The 18,803-nt window shown below is 38.5% G+C and overlaps 2 protein-coding genes across 3 annotated transcripts in view; one reads left to right on the top strand and one right to left on the bottom strand.

The window, feature by feature from the left end:
• The window catches only part of rassf6 (Ras association domain family member 6), a 13,155-nt gene extending 147 nt beyond the window's left edge, over nucleotides 1-13,008 (top strand). The window contains exons 1-15 of the mRNA XM_056403602.1: nucleotides 1-1,534; nucleotides 1,825-1,901; nucleotides 2,931-3,009; nucleotides 3,309-3,469; nucleotides 4,351-4,445; nucleotides 4,619-4,818; nucleotides 4,928-5,029; nucleotides 5,660-5,711; nucleotides 5,814-5,936; nucleotides 10,493-10,525; nucleotides 10,652-10,792; nucleotides 11,051-11,168; nucleotides 11,269-11,447; nucleotides 11,705-11,786; nucleotides 12,651-13,008. The exon at nucleotides 1-1,534 is cut by the window's left edge and continues 147 nt beyond it. Of these exons, the coding sequence (XP_056259577.1) occupies nucleotides 1,843-1,901; nucleotides 2,931-3,009; nucleotides 3,309-3,469; nucleotides 4,351-4,445; nucleotides 4,619-4,818; nucleotides 4,928-5,029; nucleotides 5,660-5,711; nucleotides 5,814-5,936; nucleotides 10,493-10,525; nucleotides 10,652-10,792; nucleotides 11,051-11,168; nucleotides 11,269-11,447; nucleotides 11,705-11,786; nucleotides 12,651-12,840 (1,614 nt within the window). The 5' untranslated portion in view covers nucleotides 1-1,534; nucleotides 1,825-1,842 and the 3' untranslated portion in view covers nucleotides 12,841-13,008. The remainder of the gene's footprint in view (nucleotides 1,535-1,824; nucleotides 1,902-2,930; nucleotides 3,010-3,308; nucleotides 3,470-4,350; nucleotides 4,446-4,618; nucleotides 4,819-4,927; nucleotides 5,030-5,659; nucleotides 5,712-5,813; nucleotides 5,937-10,492; nucleotides 10,526-10,651; nucleotides 10,793-11,050; nucleotides 11,169-11,268; nucleotides 11,448-11,704; nucleotides 11,787-12,650) is intronic.
• Nucleotides 13,009-13,402: 394 nt separating this feature from the next.
• Nucleotides 13,403-18,488, bottom strand: si:busm1-57f23.1 (uncharacterized protein LOC368621 homolog). Of its 2 annotated transcripts, none has more exons than XM_056403603.1 (5): nucleotides 18,333-18,488; nucleotides 17,920-18,160; nucleotides 14,052-14,203; nucleotides 13,838-13,939; nucleotides 13,403-13,639 (listed from the first exon to the last, which is right to left on the bottom strand). In XM_056403603.1, the coding sequence occupies exons 2-5, from the start codon at nucleotides 18,005-18,007 to the stop codon at nucleotides 13,544-13,546; spliced, it is 438 nt and encodes a 145-aa protein (XP_056259578.1). In that variant the 5' UTR covers nucleotides 18,008-18,160; nucleotides 18,333-18,488; the 3' UTR covers nucleotides 13,403-13,543. The 2 variants fall into 2 exon arrangements, with proteins under 2 accessions (XP_056259578.1, XP_056259579.1); XM_056403604.1 differs by having other exon boundaries at nucleotides 17,920-18,039; nucleotides 18,333-18,473.
• Between the last annotated feature and the right edge of the window lie 315 nt (nucleotides 18,489-18,803).

The raw sequence follows: 18,803 nt of genomic DNA on the forward strand, positions 1-18,803 counted from the left end.
AGTGAAGTTAGACACAAAAGAAAACTTGACTTCATGCACATGGTATACCAAAAACAGCACGGTAATAATTTATTCTGCCATGAGAAGACTTATTAAACCTTTATTAACCTTTACTACATTAGAGTACACCTGCAGTGCTGCATGTCATGTCGGTTCAGACACACAGATGCACAGCCCTGTCTCACTGTGAACAACTAGGATTTACAAATGAGCAAGTGAGCAGCTCCAAAGCGGTAGCTTGCAGTTGAGCGCTGTGATTGAAAGATTTAAAGTTTTTCTCAGACAGATTATACGTCTTGTACAGGTATAAAGACAAAGCCTGTAATATTAGTCCTTCCTTCCTTTCCCTCAGCTGATGAGGAAATAAAAATAATGAAACTGTTCCTTGTAAAGTTGCTGTCTGTCAATCATTTAGCTTGTTGTTTGTTCCTGGTCCTTTCATGTATCATGCCATACCTGTTCACTGTTGACCATGATCATACACCATGTGGGATACTTGCTACTTGAGGCCGGCGCTCATGCTGATTGCGTAACTTTTAAAGATATTCATTTTTTTCATTTTTTTGTATGTAATTCAGTATTTTATGTAAAATTAACAATTTTTAATCTAAAAACATTTAAAACAAATTTTTACATGTTTATCATATGTGCAACAACATATCAGATGGTGTGTGTTTTAGATATTTAACATGTGATATGTAAGACTTGTAATATCACATCTTTCATTTCACATGTGATCAATTTAGATAAATAGACACATAGTGTTTGGATATTTTTTTATGTGGAGTATAATATTCCACAAGTGGAAACCTGAATTCAATATTAGTTTTAGGTCGATAATTTGGGTTCCTACATTTCCCTATGAACACTGCATGAAAAGTTGCACACTGCGCCTTTTAAATGCTGTTATTGCTGGTGTAAAGAGGATTGTCCCTCCTGTGCGAGAGTGAGCTGTCAGTCAGAACAGGGAGTGTTGGGGTTGCTTGGATGACAGCTGCTGAATACCTGAGATATTTCTTACCAGCAAACAGGCTGAGACAGGGAGAGTGAGGGAGAGTGAAAGAAAAGGACAAAGAGGCTAGTCTCAGTGTGCTGTGTCATTTGCAGTAATTGAGAAGAACAGAAGAAAAAGAAAAACAGAAAAGAGAGAAATCTAAAAAAAAAAAAAAAAAGACAGAAAGAAAGAAAGAAGAGAAGCCACGTGGAAATTCCTACAATCTCTGTTCGCAGGCACAGGCTTCAGTGTTTCTGACCGAAGAATAAACAGATGGTTGGGTCTACACTGTCATCACTGGTTACTGGGTGGAGTACTGTTATTAAATCTCTTGGAGGCAAACACACACAAAAAAAAAAAGAAAGTGAAAGAGCAAAGCTGGAGAGAGAGAGAGAGGGAGAGAGAGAGAGAAGGATAAATATAACACAAAAACTTCAGAGAGAGACTGGAAAGAGATATTTAAAGCCCAGCCAGAAGAAAAGAGGCAGAGACAAAGACACAGAATCGGGAGGAGAGCTCTGATTTGCCATGTTAGAGAAGGTAAGACTCTATTTATATTGTTTATTTTTAGGAGAGAGAGACACCGTCTCGGTTGCACAAGTGCAATGTTGTTCATTTTCCGCCGCATTCCTTGCTCCAGGTTGACATAATGTTGTTGTCAGGTGTCTTTATTTAGGAACCCCCCGAACAGCAGCAACACACACGCTGAAATACAATTCAACAAGTCGACAACCTTCACCGTTTGTCTCCTGGTTTCAAGCTCATGATTAGTCAGATTGTGTACCCACATGATGCCATTACAGAGGATGTTGTTGTTGTTCTCTCTGCAGTAGCTGATTCAAACAGAGATGAATGAAGCAGCTCTGCTCCCTATGATCCAGGCAGGAGACGGGAGGACACTGTCCAGGTGGGTCCGTTGAAAACTCAATCAGTGGTGGAACAAGGACGTAGAAAAAGTACAGATTTCAGGAGTTTCACAATGAATGCCAAGTTAAAGTCCTGCATTTAGAAAAACGGCTCCACTGGACATAATGGTCGAGGTGGAGCTAGTTCTGACTAATTTATAAATAGTTTGGTCCAATGTTCCCCAATCTTGTGAAATGCTGGATATTTTTACCTCATAGGGGCCTTTAAATTAAACCACATGAGCAGTTTACAGGGGGAAATCACTCCACTGGAACCACTAACAACTCATAGATGTCTGAAACGTGACAAGAAACCACAGCTAGACACAGATTTTTTATGGAAGATGGTCACGTTTAGGAACAACTGTGCAATCTTTAAAAGTGTTTTCTATTTAATAAGCTTCTTGCATGTGTTTTTATGTCAATATTTAATCTGAAAGGTAAAGAGTAGTAAAGCTGTCAGATGAATGCAGAGCAGGAAAAAGTACAATAATTCCCTTTTAAACATAGTGGAGTAGAAGTGCAATGTATATAAAACTGATATTCACAAGGAAAGTACGAGTGCCTCAGAATTGTACTGTACTGGTCACTGTTACAGGAGCGATTTGTATGTTTTGCTACACATCCAACATTAGCATTATCAGCTCTTTACTTACCAGTCTAGAATAAATGTTTTGCTTCCATTTCTATTCTTATAAACTCTTCTATTGTAAAACTAACAATGGCTGAAGCTCCTGGCAAGACGAGTGGGTAAACAGCTGTAAATGCTAAGGCTGGCTATGTAGCAATAGCAAAACTTACAAGTAGCTCCTTTAAGCTCAGTGAGAAGCAAACAGAAGATGATTGTTGTCTTGAAGTAGTCCTGGTCTGGTGGTTTCACTTGAAGAGAAACAAAGTAGGACATTTTTGTTACTTTAATGTTGCTGATTTAATTACAAAACAGCCACTACTTGATCATCAGCACTTAAAAATGAGAGTTTAGTGCTGTGTTAGCTGTATTTTGTCATTCATTGCTGTTGTGTTCATTTTAGAGCAGAGTTCGTCTCACTGCTGAATACCTACAACTGCTTCCTGAAGGACAAGACTCAACTGCACCTCAGTTACTGTCAGGTGGGTTTAAATAAGATTGAAAACATTTTCCATGTAGTTTTACATGAATTCATATTTTCTTCCAGTTTGCCTCGTTAAAGCATTTAGATATTTGTCATAATCTGGCAGCAGCTAGTACATACAGTAGTGTCAGTGTCAGAAGACTGACCATGAGTTGCTAAACAAGCTTCTCACCTCTTTAAGACCCCAACCTATATATTACATAGCTGCTAATAAATCTTCATTATGAAGTGCGTTGATTGAATGTATGACTATACTTATACACCATACAGGTGTCTATGCGTCTGTCTCTGTAACAGGGGGGGGATGGAGCGGTGGTAGTGGAGGGCTTCCTGAACATCTCCTGGGGAGTGCGGAGACCCATCAGGCTGAAAATACAGGACGACAAACAGATGCTTCCCTTTGCTCCTCTGATCTCACCTGACTCCACCAGTCCAGTCAGCCCACTGGGAAACAAGAGGTTGATTTCAGCTTTTGTGTATTATTACTCATATGTTAAAAAGCACAAGCTGAAAGAAGGAAGAATTTTTGGAGTCAAACCTTTATGCCACATAAAGAAAAATAATGCATGCAACATGTTACAACTGAAGGTTGCACAGTTGCATGTACTCAGAAGTACAGCAAGTCCAAACTGAGCAAAACACGCACCTTAAAAGTATGAAGTTGTATTGGTTTTTCATCAATTCTACAATAGTGTATGTGCATGTCAGTCACACTGTTTTTCTGCTGGAATCGTATAAGCATCCGGACTTACACATCACTCAACAAAATTATACATGCTTTTATTACTGTGATTAATTACTTTACAACTATACTTTTATACTTTTTAATGGGTTTTTTTTTAACAGCTTTGAAATGTTCTTGGATGTAATTTTATTTTTCTTTTGGACTAGACCAATGACAGTATCCATCTGTACTTTATGATGATTCGTGTATTTAGTTTTAGGGTGCAGCAGTTTTTATTGTCCAACCATCAGAGATATTGGTAACAGAGACACTTGTGTACAGATACTAGGCCACTGAACAAATGAACAATGGCTGCTTTTGTGTTTCGCAACTTTACCAGCCATTATTTCAAGTATGAACTTCAGGATCAGTGAGATAGACACAACTGTTGAGCAACCACTTGTGAAGCACAATGAAAGCCGTAGAGGGCTCGTGCTCGCGTGTGAATAACCACTAATCTCTACTTGAGCAATAGAGGATCCTCAAGCTCCTGCAACAAATGATCATTTGCAGTGTATGTCTCAGATCAACAGCTGTGTGAATCACATTTCTATTACCAGTGCATGTAAAACTTCATTCCTCCATGTTTTTGAGACCATCTTTCTCTCTCTGCAGGGGTATGACGCGATGGGGAGAATATGTTGACCTTCACCAGATTGATGAGATGTCTGAGACGCCACAGGAAACAGCAGTCAACAATCATCCACCAGGTTGTTTTTATTTCCCTCCCACATCTCCATACTGTTTTCACAACAATGTTACCTAAACATTATACGCGTTGTTCGAAGGAGATAGGTAATTCAATCCTGACAGAAAGCAATTCATAGACTGTAATCCAACCTCGTACCAAATGTTGAGCATGAGACGTTGTGTCACTCCAAAGGCCCTGTTGTTTATGAGACCACCACCTTGCGTCCTGTGAGGCAGAAGAACCCGGAGCTGGAGGCGGAGTCCAACCTGTTTCGCTGTATGAGTGACGCCTCATTGGTCAAGAGGAGGAGGGGAAGGGGGAAGTCTGCGGCACAAAGAGAGAAAGAAAGACAACATCGCTTTTCTATCAATGGACACTTCTATAACTATAAGGTAGACTCTCTTTTATCATTCTACCCAACCTTTCCATCCATATAGCTCTCTTTTTTACCCCATACTCCATATATACTATAACTCACCAGTCAATATTTGTTTTCTCCAGACCTCTATCTTCACGCCATCCTATGGTACGCCGACTAAAGTGCGTATCTCCAGCAGGATGACCACAAACCAGGTCATTGAACAGCTACTAAACAAGTTCAAGGTGAGTTTTTGTGCACGCGCCTCAAACTGCGGTGAGAAATCACAGTGCTATATAACAAGCACAATTATCAATAACAGTGATACAGCATGATTTTAATCAAAAGTCATCAACCAATAAAATGCATGCACTATGTGGGTCACCACATTGTTTTATATCTAGTTTAAACTGATTTAAGTGGACTTTCTCAAGATTAGATCTTCACAGGATTTAACCCTGTATGTAATGTATTTAAGTGGTTATTGAATTAATGATCACAGATTATGTATCAAACATTGAAAGGTACAGGGATGTGATCATTATGCCACCTAACTCTGACAGGGTTAAACAGTACAACACTAATTAAAGGTCACATAGTTGGGGTTAATTTTGCAATAGGACTTTCCCAATCAATCTATTACTCATTATTATGCAGCTACATTCCAGAAATATTAATCCTTTGAAAAAGATCAGTCATGTTTAGGCTCTTCAAAAGACCCAGCACACATATTTGTAAGATATAAATATCTAGTATATTCAAAATAGACCAAAAATATAGACATAATGTGATTTACTCAATAGAAATATAAGCTCAGACCTGCATCAGCCAATCAGAACTAAGTATTTACATGTTTAATTATGTACATCCTACAGATAGAGAACGACCCCCAGGAGTTTGCTCTGTACTGTGTTCACCAGAGTGGAGGTATGGTTTGTCTTTTACCAGATTTACACAGGGACTGAAATAATCAGAGAACTTAAGAAAACAAAATGCAACACTGATGTTTTGTGCATGTGTTTTGTTCAGAAAAGAGGAAGCTCAGTAACGGAGACCAGCCCCTCTGGGAGCGCATACTGCAGGGGCCCTCTGATGACATCATGAAGATCTTCTTGATGGATATGGACGAACAGGAAGTCAGCAACGATGTGAGTGTGATATGGCCCTGCCTTCCGAGGGGCTGAAATACAGTAAGAATCCAGACACTTAGTGATGTATCAATCATATCTCGACCCACTGCTGGCAAAATACTGACCTAGATAAAGACATTGCATCCAGATGTTCTGATACAGCTTCATTTAGCTTTTGTCAGGCTTTGATGTCGACCCCTCAGAATCACTGGGACATTTTTCTTGCACCATTGATACTGTACTCATACCACAGTTTGCATGAATGAGTTAAAGCCCATCCTCAAATATTATGGCCAAATAAATATGAAGTAGTCTAAACTACGAAAATGACGTGCTTCTCCTTTTCAAAATTAAACTCATGCTTTTAAGAGCATCACAAAAGCCAACATGGATGTACTGTGTAGAATCAGTGGATGTATGAAAAGCCTTTGTAAATCAGCTTAGGAGTTATATAATTTACTACTTTTGTTAACATATGGAATAAAGTCGCCACAGCAACAAATAATAAGATATAGATTAAAATAAAACAGAACACATTTACATTTCTTTGTATATGCAAAACACAACATGCCCTTCTGGCTCCGAATAATTCTTATTATTTGATAATTACAGACATTGACATTACACTAGCATGTGTGCTAGTTTTGTTTGTCTCTTAACTGCTGAGGCTCTGTTGCACAATCTTCATATCACCCAGTTACAAATTAAACTGACTTTGTTTTGCCTCTCTCTGTCAGGTCGCCCAGTATCTGAACTTGGAGCTCCCGCTCCTGGAGCAGGTTCTACTGAAACTCAGAGAGGAGGAGAACAGAGAGATACAGAGGGTCATCAGCAAGTAAGTGTACGACCTCATATTCTTGAATGCTCAGTTAAAGGACGGCAGTTGTTTAGTTGCTTTAATCCAAACTTTCAAGAGAACTGGGACGTACAGAGTCACGGGGCAATGTTCAAGCGTGTGTTACGTGCGTGCATGGCACTGCCTTTGTTTTGCATGACTTCATTCTCCTACGCACCTGTCTAACAGATGTGCACAGACTATATTCACAAGCGTTTCAAGCAAAATCTTTGTAGTAACATTTCCCGGCCAGATGATGGAGCTAATAAGTTAAATTACCCTTTGTTGATTTGCTGTTTACTCAGTGTCTGTATATATGTGTGTGCTCTTGTGTGTTTTTGTGTGTGTGTGTGTGTGTGTGTGTGTGTGTGTGTGTGTGTGTGTGTGTGTGTGTGTGTCAGGTACCACCAGCAGCACAGACTCCTGTCCCATATGCTGAGCTGTAAGATGTCGCCTCACATCGAGACCAGTGTCTGACCGTTGATCTTAGTTACTGACACCTGTCACTCATCACAGCACCACTTTAAAGATGAAAGACTTTTTTTTGCATCTGTAACCTTATGAACAAGATTACAGATGCAAACTTTTGGATGTGAAACACAAAGGTGAACATTTTGGAAAAGACCTCAGATGACATACTGATACCACTACAGAAAAACAAAATACATGGTACTTCTTCAAATCTTAAGGTTACAAATAGGGTCACTTATACATAGTTTTTATTCACTATGTGATTTTTTTTTAAACTGTAAAATAAGTACAAGATAAAACAGTACGATGCCATTGTAAATAACTGTAAATAAGTGTTGTGTGTTCAGGAATAAATGTAAATTGTGGGACCAGCATGACTTCTTCTGTGTTGTGTGTTCTGTCTGTGGAGGCTGTGTGCTACTGGAAACTTTCAGAGGTTAGTTAGAGTCAAATAATTAATCTACATACATAAACAAATAAGAATAGAATCTCAATGATGACTCAAATGAAATGTCGTAGAAATAATTACCACCAGAATGGGTAGGCTGCTTATTCCTGTAGGAATTAGTCATTTATTTATAATTTTGTTATGATTTATTACAGTCTATTTTTGCTATCCCAGCCTCTGCTCTTGTTTGCTTTAACTATCTGTTTCAGTTTTTTTATTTCCTGCCTGCTCCCTTTCTTGTTTGACTTCACCAACTGACTTCCTGTCTGTTGACCTCTGATGTGTCCCAATAAGCCCAGTAAAGCTCATTTGACCTTAAACACTTTGTCCCTGAGATAGCTGTTGATCACATGTTCAACCAGTACCCCAATGAGAGGCTGGTGGCCCGTTCATTCCTCACTCCCTCTTTGCAGCCAAACTTTGTTCCAAAGATAGCGAATCTGTCAGATCTGCTGTGGAAATACGTCGACCTACGAAGATTACGACATCACGTCATCGAGAACGTTTCAATTTGATCTAATCGATCAGCCATAAAAAATAAAAAAAAAACTGATATAAATCTTAAATGAAACGTTGGAACTAGCCAACACAAAATGTCAGACAGACTGTAATAAAAAGATTTTCCCAATCCTGCAGCTATTTGAGGAGAAATAAAGGGGGACAACTAACTGCTAAGGGGTTAAAGTGGCTTACTTAAAGCACTCTGTCTTTGTGTGTGTGCGTGTAACAGGAAACTGCTTACAAGTGGAAAACACTGTCACCCTAATAGTTAAATAATGGTGCAATGTAGAGTGAGCTGTTCTGCCAAGCTGTTTAGTGGCGAAGACTTTATAATCCCTTGCCAGCCCACCAGACAGTCTCATATTACCCAGCACTGAGTCTAATTTTCCTCTGACATGATGAAGAAGGACTAAATGAGAATAAATGCTAACTGGTAGTTTGACTGACGAACTGAGTTTCCATGACGCGGACCACGGAGCTCAAACTAGTACATTATATGCTTTTTAGAAATGGAAAGAGTGTGTACCAGTGTATCAGTGGCAGGGCTTTACTATTGTATAGTTGTGGAAAAGACCCCCACATGTCTGTTAGGGGATCCCCATCTCAAAAGAGAATTCAATCTTTATGTTTGTACATTCACTTTCACTTTTGCTGAAACACATTAAATATCTCTGTGTCAACTGAACGTTAAGTGTATCTGGTAAAAGACTTCTCTTTTACTTCAAATTTAAAATGTACATTTTATATAATCAGTACAATAAATGATTAAGGGTCATATGAAACATTGATTGACTTATCATCCTTTCTTTTTTTAAATCTATAAAAAATGTTTATACAACTTGCAGCTTTTGCTCAGTTTCCATCAGACAGTATTTTCAAGTAAAAGACATTTGAAACCTTTGGGTTTAGACCGGTGCATTATGTGCCGTTTACATTTTGGTTTGTGTTTGTTTGCAGAGGGTTAAATGTTGGACTTTTGTAACTGTGCCAATAGGTAAGTAAAATGATGCACAGGTTGTCCATATGGTTTTAATTCATCATCAGTGCTTTAGTAATATATCAACCATGTACACTTTAGTACTGTGTATGTATATACATACACATACCCATTTCACATCTGGAGGTATTTATCTTAACTTTACCCAGCCTCATGTGCCACCTGAGAAGGTTCAGGGTGTTTCCTGGTGGAGTTTGTCTTTTCATTAAAATGTTTGCTCAGGGGTCAACATGTTGTCTTTACAGTAAGTCTGTTTAGCAGTTCCTCCCTTTTTGGCTGTATAAAATCGAGACTGCAGCCTTTGAATCTTCCTTAGCTACTTCATCCATAAGATCTCTGGCGTGAGGAAGATGAACCTGAATCTCTTCCCTGCTGTCTTGGCCGTCCTGCTGGGCCTCTCAGCTCAAAATGACTCCCTGGTAAGACATAAGCCACAACTTATACATTTCTGTTACTTGTTTTTTTGTTTTTTAAAGAAAGTAAATAACTGTCTGCCCTAATTTGAAAGAAAAGAGTCGTGAACGCATCAAAACCAATGATCCCAACTCATTCTCACCAATTTAGATCCGGCAATTCCTATCTTAGTTGATTAATTTAAAACGGCCAAGAACTGATAACAAGCACCTCAAAAAATCTAACAAAATAAATGAGATAAAACAGCTTATTAGTAAGTAAAATAGCAAGGTTTATTGTTAAGATAAAACCATCTTTACCTTGTGCAATTACAGGAATCTTGTCAATTAATCACAATCCACACTTTGTAAGATTGGTCACAAAATTTCTGACACAGTTTTTCCATCTTTGGTCACCAACACACTAAATCTGCATTGGGTGGACATGTCTGTCAACACGCATATCTGACCCCTGGTTTGGATTGATGACTATATTTCACTATGTTTCTCACCATAGTCGTCATTAGTCCAGGACAGCTCACAAATATACAATTTTAAATTATTGTTGGGTTTTAAATGGAGTCATAAACCCGATCAACATAGATTCATATAAATAATAAAAGGAAAAAGAGGCATATTTACATAGTACACACAGAAAACGCGCAACAAAAACCATTATAACACAATATGAGGACATAATACTATACATACGTAGTTCAACAACACAACAAGACATGAACTTGTCTTTATGGAAGTATGTAGATATTTACTGTATGTTCACTTTGTGTCTCTGCAGGTGCGACTTCAGGAGGAGGGTAAACTGATTCTTCTCATCACAAGTGTTAAACACATCTTATTAAACAATGGGTAGTTTTAGTAAGGTAACTTAATCTTCTTATTTTAGGTGTGAAAACTAATCAACGTCCCCTTTTAGACATAACCTCAAGAATTCTGGAGGCCAATAAAGGTAAGTTTGATTTATTCAGTCCTCACCTGCACACATCACAGGTACATGTCTGCACCACTCAGTTTATTCTGTGTGTACCTTGTCTTGATCTCTTCTATAATCTGTCCACATAATGTTTTATTCCAGGCATCAACCATATTCTGGTGGAGGGTGACGTCGCTCTCTCAAAGAAGAGGAATGCCATGAAATGCTTGAACGGCTATTGCAAATGGAAAAAGTCCTACAACGGACTGGTGGAGGTCCCTTATACCATCAGTGACTATTTTTGTAAGAGCTCAGTGATCAGTCATGAGAATTACAATATCTTTAATAATTTCCTCACTTTTCATGAACTGTAGCATTACTCATTCATAGACATGTACAAAGGGAGTAAGCGTGAGCATTTTTCCATTTACACTATCATGGTGATCTGTATCTTGTTATGGTTAGGACAATTTGTTTTGTAAGAGAAAGAAAATAAATGTTCTAAATCTATCAAGGAAGTTTGTCAGTGATAAACTGATATGAATCTTGTTTTCATTGCAGACGACAGTGAAAAGGCCTCAATTGAGAAAGCTATGGAAACTTTCCACCAGAAGACCTGTGTTCGTTTTGTTCCTTATTACGCCCAGTCAGACTACCTGAGGATCAAGAGTGAAATGGGGTGAGTGCAGAGTGGAGGTGCCCGAAAACACGCTGAGTGTAATGTTGAAGCCAACCTGTCAGGATTCAGACCTGTCACTCCGTCTTTCACTGTACCGTAGGTGCTGGTCCAATGTTGGCAGAGATGGGGGCGAGCAGCTGGTTTCTCTGTCTGTGTACGGTTGTCTCGATCATGGGATCATTCAGCACGAGCTCCTCCACGCACTGGGCTTCCACCATGAGCACACAAGGAGCGACAGGGACCAGTATGTCAGGATCAACTGGGAAAATGTCCCATCAGGTGAGCTCTAAGCCTCTGACATTATATTTTTCATATTTAAATACTACATTTTAAAATATATGTATATATTCATGATTCATGAGAATTATTTTACTGATGTATCTTTATTCATATTATTATTTTTGTTATAACAAATATGACAGAGAAAATGTTATATGTCATGTATAATATAATGAAGATATATATTTGTGATCATGACTGGGTGAACATAGATTTCATAGATCTATTCCATATATGTATATTTTTTTATTTAATAGTACATTCATTCAACTTCCACAAAAGGGACACCAACAACTTGAACACGCCATATGACTATTCTTCTGTGATGCATTATGGAAGGTAACATCTCTTTATATCATTAATAGGACTGTATTGTTAGCAAGCTATATTTTTTAATTATTTATTTATTCTTTTTTTTATGTTGTCATTGCCCTGCAAAACACATAAATGTCCATAAATTGACTTTTATCAGGCATTTTGAGGCAGTGCAACTAAGTTAACACAACCTGTACAGCCAATATGGCTGATGTGTTAGCAAACAGTTGCCTATTTACACATTCAGCAGACATGTAGCAACCTTAATATTCATTTGGAATCAGATTTCAGGCCACCTGACCAATGTAAATTCAACATTCACCCTCCTTATAGCTCTGTTTTTGTTGTCCACCAGCTCATGGTGGATAAACGTGGCTCTTTTACTGTTAAAATGCTGAACGATTTGTCTGTCTGCTGTTTGGTGCCGGACTGGTAATCTACAGTAGCTACCAGAACTTTTTTTTTTTTGTTAACAACAGCTTCCTGCTGCTGGACATGAAGCTGAAAAAAAGTTACGTAACATTAAAGTTGGTGCGCCATAAAACAAAAACAAGCTGAAATACACTAAAATGTATCCATAGAGCTAAGGGGAAACTGCAGAGTCAGGTATTGATTAAGTAAATCCATCACTTAAATGAAAACCTTTCACCTTACACATTACACACAATCCACTGGTAACATTAAAAAACATTACTGCAGCTTTAATATAATAATCTCTGCATGGGCTTCACAGTTCTTTTTCTACTTGACATATGGCATAAGAGGCAAATTACAAAGCCAAATTAAACTGAACAAACCATAAAATATTTATATGCCCATGTGGCAATACAAAATACAAAAGACAGTTTCCATTTTTACATCATTTTATTTTATTTCTTTTTTTTCTAGGACTGCTTTTACATCAGTGTTTGGAGAAGACACTATTACTCCCATCCCAGATTCATCTGTGCCAGTTGGACAGAGGGATGACATGTCTGATATTGATATCCTCAGGGTCAATAGGTTATACGAATGCAGTAAGTATAGAAATCATTTAAGATACAGTATAATCCTGAAATGTATTAAAATTTATTTTTAAGGCATTTCTGCTTTGTTTAATTGATGAGGAAACATCCATTAAACTAACATCAGTGGTTCTACATAAATTCTGTATTTTCAGACATTATGGTTTAAAATTATATGAGAAGGAATGAGTATTAAGATTTGAAATTTGAAAATATATGTTGATTCTTTCTCGTCATTCTTTTCAGACATTTGAAAGAAAAAGAAGAAAACTCATGAGACGGTGTACACGCTGTTATCTCAAAAACAACATGAGTGGCAATGTGTGTCATCAGATTGTTGACTCATTTCTATAAAAATCACACCAATGAAATAAATATTGACATAAAAATCATGTGTTATTCGTCTCTTTCTTCTTTATTGTGATTAGTGTTTTTATTTTTCCTGAAATCTCATTTTCTTTAGCAAAAATTAGTTGTTTTAAACTTTATGGAAATGATATCAAGTGCAATGACTAATAATAGAAAAATAAAAATAAATGAATAAGGAAAAATATATAACATATAAAACACAACTACAAGCCCCAACCTACAAATAATCTCCACAATATGGTAACAAAAATCAACATCTGCTCTTGGTCACTTTTTCCAAGCTAATTTTTATTCGGACCACTGTTATAAACTGTCTTCTACCAGCCAAAACATCCAACCCTTTAACTGAGCTGGAAAACATTCCTTCTGAATCACCATCAAAAGCTATAGAGCTAAACCATGAAAAAGTTAAACCTTCTCCCCAAGTTTCTTGCACTTGTGACCCTTCAGCTCATGTTGGTTGTCACGAGGGTTGAAAGTCACCTGGAAGTGGCACTTGAGATGCTGTGGAGGGGGGAAAAACAATAAGTGTGACAAAGGAAGTGGGAAATCTCTGAAATAAAACTAGGACAGCCCTTGTATTATGAGACAGGAAAGAATGAATGTAACGGATGGAGCTCAGGAGATGTTGGAATATATATAGGAAACATTGCTGAGTTGGATATCAGACATACAAATGCACACAAACAAAAGCAGATATACCTTTTTATTAAGACTGCAGCTGTGCAAGTCATGGTTTTCAGACTTGAGACATTTGGTTTTTCCCAGAACTGCATCAATCTTAAAGTTGATCATGTTGGTCACCTGATGATAAGGCCAGACAAGAGGACAGAGTTATTAGAAATGATCTAAATGTTATTTCACTGCGAGGGTTTATTGGATGTCGGTTCCTTTGTTTCTAAGGGATGGATCTAACCTGACTCTGAGCAGCCGTGATGGAGACCAGTTTGAATATCCGCTTGTTTTTGGAGTGCGTGTTGAACATCCTCACAGCATGTTCAGCTGCCTGCTGCACATCAGCTGCCTCTGGACTCCTGTCAGACCAGCCACCCAAGATAGGCACTTTTTCTATGAGGATATAAAACACACACATAGTCAAGGTAATTTTTACATACTGTAACTGGACGAGAGCTATTGGTGGGACAACAATAAAGTATCTGTATTCTCATTACAGACGGCTGAAGTGGCACAGCACTGAAATGCACGCATTCACTTGCATAATGTGCATCAATTAACTTGTGCAATTAAAAGCACCTCAATACTGATACATTTGCCTCCAGTTGCACAATCGTACACACACACACACACACACACACACACACACACACACACACACACACACACACACAAGCAGTCAGTGTTATGATTTAATGTGTTCTCTTTTGTGGTTTTTATGCTCCTTCATCCTGAACATTTGCTGCTTCAGTCCAGAACATCAATCCAGGACTTGGAAACTGAAAGACCACCAAACCCTGGACTCAGCCAATTTTACACTCATGCTTGTTTTACACTGCCAAACCATCTTCACCTCTCTGCCAAAACCAAGCCTCGATCATCAGGCTGAGGATATAAAACAGATTTTCTCAGGGAAATAAAAGCTAAATTTAAAGATAATAGCTGTAGCTCTTGTCACTTGGGTGGCCAAGCCACACAAACTGTTGTTTTTAGCCACAGCAATGGAGTAGCTCTAGGCTAGTCAGCTCACTTTGGTTCAGACTGAAATATCTCAATGCCAATTAAATGGATTACCATAAAACTTTACACAGATATTCATGGTCCCAGGGGGATGAAGACTGCCAACCTTGGGGAACCCCTGACTTTTCATCCAGCACCATTAGCAGGTCATAAATTTCACTTATCCAGTGAAATATCTCAATATCTACAGGATGGATTGGCAAACAATTGGGTACAAATATTCATGGTTCTCTCAGGATGAATCCTACCAACTTTTTCAATCCCCTGATTGTTCCTCTGGTGCTACCTTAAGGTTGACATTTGGTTTTGAGTTAAATTTCATATTAAAGGGCTTGCAATTAAATTTGGAACACATTTATGTTTCCTCGGGATGAATAGTTATAATTTTAGTGACTCCTTCCCTTTTTATCTAGTGACACCATCAGGTCAGAAATTTAATTCCTCACAGAATTTTTCATGACCAAATGCCTCATTAGTCTCAGTTGCATTATGTGTTTAGCGCTAATAAGCAAATGTTAGCATGTTAACAGGCTAAACTAAAATAAGTGAGCATACCTGCCTTGCCTAAGTACACTCTCACTGAGCTGCTAGCATGACTGTAGACTCTTAATCGCGTTTTTTTCTGTACGAAAACACAGAAAGGCCATCTTCCTCCCACCTGTTTACTGTCACCATTCTCATTTTGCTCTTTCTCAGTAAGATAATTGGTGTCACCATCCCATTTTGTGTTATTCAAGTTTCAACGACATCTTGTCCTGCAAATCCTGTTTGTGCCTTTATCCAACAGTCACTATGTTTTATTTCCACCCTGTCATGGTTCATGTTCAGAAGTGCAACAGGTCACAGTGGATATCAGAGGTCAGAGGGGCAAAAGACTCAAGAACATCTCGACCCACCGAGAACACTTTAGTGTGGAGATGCTCTTTAAAGGTGCATTATCATGATACAAATTTTACAGAAACAACCATGACATAATAGCTGTATGTCAAACGTGTAGCTATGTAAATGAAATGACTAACACAGTTATGAGATGAGAAATTAAACCAATCCTGTCAGTCAGTCCCCAGTGGCAGTTGCCGCAGCAATCAAGGCTGTAATGATATCATGGGCAGAGAATCCAGTCTAAAGGGGGGTTTAATCACACACAGGACCCCTCCAGCTCAGAGACAGACTTTCTGCCCTTGATGTAATTCATTGTTTAGGTCTGATGTATGCACATGTGTGGGTTTATATTCGTCCTTTCCAGGGGACAGTATCTGTATTATTTAGGAAGACATTACACTAGTTAACCTGTTAACGCTTGTAATTGTTCATTGCCTACCTCCTCAGTGCATAGAGCAACAATAAATACTCCGTCACCCAACTCACAAGATTTCCATCACAGAGACCGCTGGTGAATTGCTGTTGCAGCCCCTGTCAGTTGAAACAGTAAACATAATTTCCACTTGATGTCGCAGTCTGCCTCTTTAGTCGCTGAACTAAATGTATTTATACTGTATGTTTTGTAAAAGCACGTATACTTTGAATCAAACCTACAATTCGCTGCTGTACTGATGGAATGTTTCATCTTACTGCGCACTTACATTAAATATCAAGTACTGATCTGCACCAACCAGCATGTGTCTCTGCTCAGTATGGCCATTCACTAACAGAAGCCACTGACGTTGGACAAATATGGTGAACAGGCACTGAGAGGAATTGATGGATTTTGTTTCCTTCCCAAACACTTCCAAACCAAACTCCACTCGGCCTATGACAACTTTCTCTGACTGCTGGCTGGGCCAAACTCTCTGACTCACTGTACCCAACCAGACTTCAGTACAGATTCAGCGTCTGCAGGCTGAGTACACAAACACAAAACTTATTTTCCACTGTGTCATAGTCACACCCTGTCAGAGAGACATTCAGACATCCTCATACAATTTTTTAATTGAATCATTTTATTGTTGGACTTGACACTATTCATTTTCAAGGTATTCTGTTCATTTATGCATAATGGCCGTTGCATGTTCTTCAGTTTTACACATACTTGTTTTTCCTGTTTGCATTCTCAGTGATCACTTCCTTCATCAGTCATGAGGTGTCTGCAAATTCTTTGTTATTACACTTATAGTTTTAGTCTCTTATTCAAATTCAGGCTTCATTCTGTTTAGTTTTTGTCTTTTATTTTATGCTTCCTCTGTAAAGTGCAACACAAACATGTTGCTAATTTGATTTAATTGTGATGCAAAATGGCATATGAAGGCAGAAAGTTGAATTGGCAGAGTTGCATATGTTTTGTCTGTCTGGCTTCTAGATTGTTAGTCACGATTCTGACAGGTGCCTATGCTGCTGTTATGTCGGCATGCAGTAGCTGTATTGTGCTCATATCTTCTCATCTTGAAAGACCTGAGTGTGTTAGTTATTCTCTAGTGTATTGTTATATACTTCTCTCCAAATGCACCAACTGATCCTGGCACTCATTACATGGTTTATTCATAGATTAAATTTCAAATAAATCTTAGGTTGCTATTTGCAGACACCGTGCCTCCCTTGACTTGACTTAAATTAAATTCAGATTTCTTTTATCCACATCAGCCCCTGTTGACGCACTCGTGAGAATTCTGAGGACAAATCCAGGAAAAGACTATTTTAAATTATTTAGCTGAATGTTGTCCTCACAGTCATACCAGTAGAAGATAACAGAATTATGTGCAAGTAGAAAGTGTCAAATCTTCCTGTTCTCATAGCATTTTATCTTTAAGTAAGGAAACATAAGACTCAGGGATAAAAGTATGAATTGTCAGTACAGTATTATAAGTAGTTACTAGTAGTTATAAAGCTTTAAGATATCCTTTTGAGTGTTTTAGAGGATTGCACATATCATTTCTGCATTTATAGCTTTTGTCATGAGTCTGTTTCTTTTTAAAGAATTTTACCAATTTTTGAAAGTGACATCAAGCCACAAAGTCTGTCCTCCCAAAAACGTCAGAAACATAGAAGTTCAGTCTATTCTTCTAATAACATTCTTTTATCTAGCTTGCCTCTCTGTAACATCACTCCCCATGTCCATGCAGTGACACATATTTCTCCTCCATATCACTACTTACTTGTTGTGATGACTTCATCCACAGGCTGATCTCCCACACACAGCTGGACAAGTGACAGACATATCAGCACTGACAACGGGAGAGACATCTTCACTTGCTGACCGCCAACTGTGCTGTGCCCTTCACAATGGAAAGACGGGTGGAGGATAAGATCTTCAGGAAGAGACGTCAGATAAACAGGGCTCTTTATTTAAGCTGAACCACTTGCCAACCGACTGGCAGAAGTGTTTGCAGGAAACAACTGACGGTGTCAAGGTCCACAGAGAGAGAGAGAGAGAGAGAGAGAGAGAGAGAGTTACTGGAAATAAGGAATCTTAAAATACATGAAAAATAACCAGAACATGCAAAAAAAAAGAAAAAAAAGAGTCATATATAGAAAAAGCTATGAAGAAAGAAACATTATAAGTATTTACCTTCCTGATTTTGAAAAAAAAAAAAAGTAAGACTTTATCCGGTGGATGCTGGAGCGATAGTGAGACTGAGAGCAATAATGTGAATGAGGAAGAGATCTGAGCTTTAGGGAGGGAGGGACTGGGTGTCGGCAGTGAACAGCATTTAACCTCTGGTATGTTTAACAAGCCAGTGAAGACCACACCCACCCACTGACTGGCAATGACGCCATGTAGGGATTTAACAACCATCAGCGGCTTTGGTGTGTGCGAGTGGCTGTGTGTATGACAGAGTGTGTGTGTGACAGAGAGAGAGAGAGAGAGAGAGAGAGGCTGGGTAGGTGGGAGTTTTTGCTGTGGATGGCTGCCGGGTATGTGCTATTATGTGTGTGTTGGGCTTGTGTTTCTGTGCTCTTTGTGTGTTTGCATTCATGTGTGTCATGTGGGTGTGTAAACCTGACAGCATGATTTATCTGTGTGGATGTGTGCACATAC

This window comes from Seriola aureovittata, chromosome 18, assembly GCF_021018895.1.
Source record: "Seriola aureovittata isolate HTS-2021-v1 ecotype China chromosome 18, ASM2101889v1, whole genome shotgun sequence".
NCBI classification, from domain to species: domain Eukaryota; kingdom Metazoa; phylum Chordata; class Actinopteri; order Carangiformes; family Carangidae; genus Seriola; species Seriola aureovittata.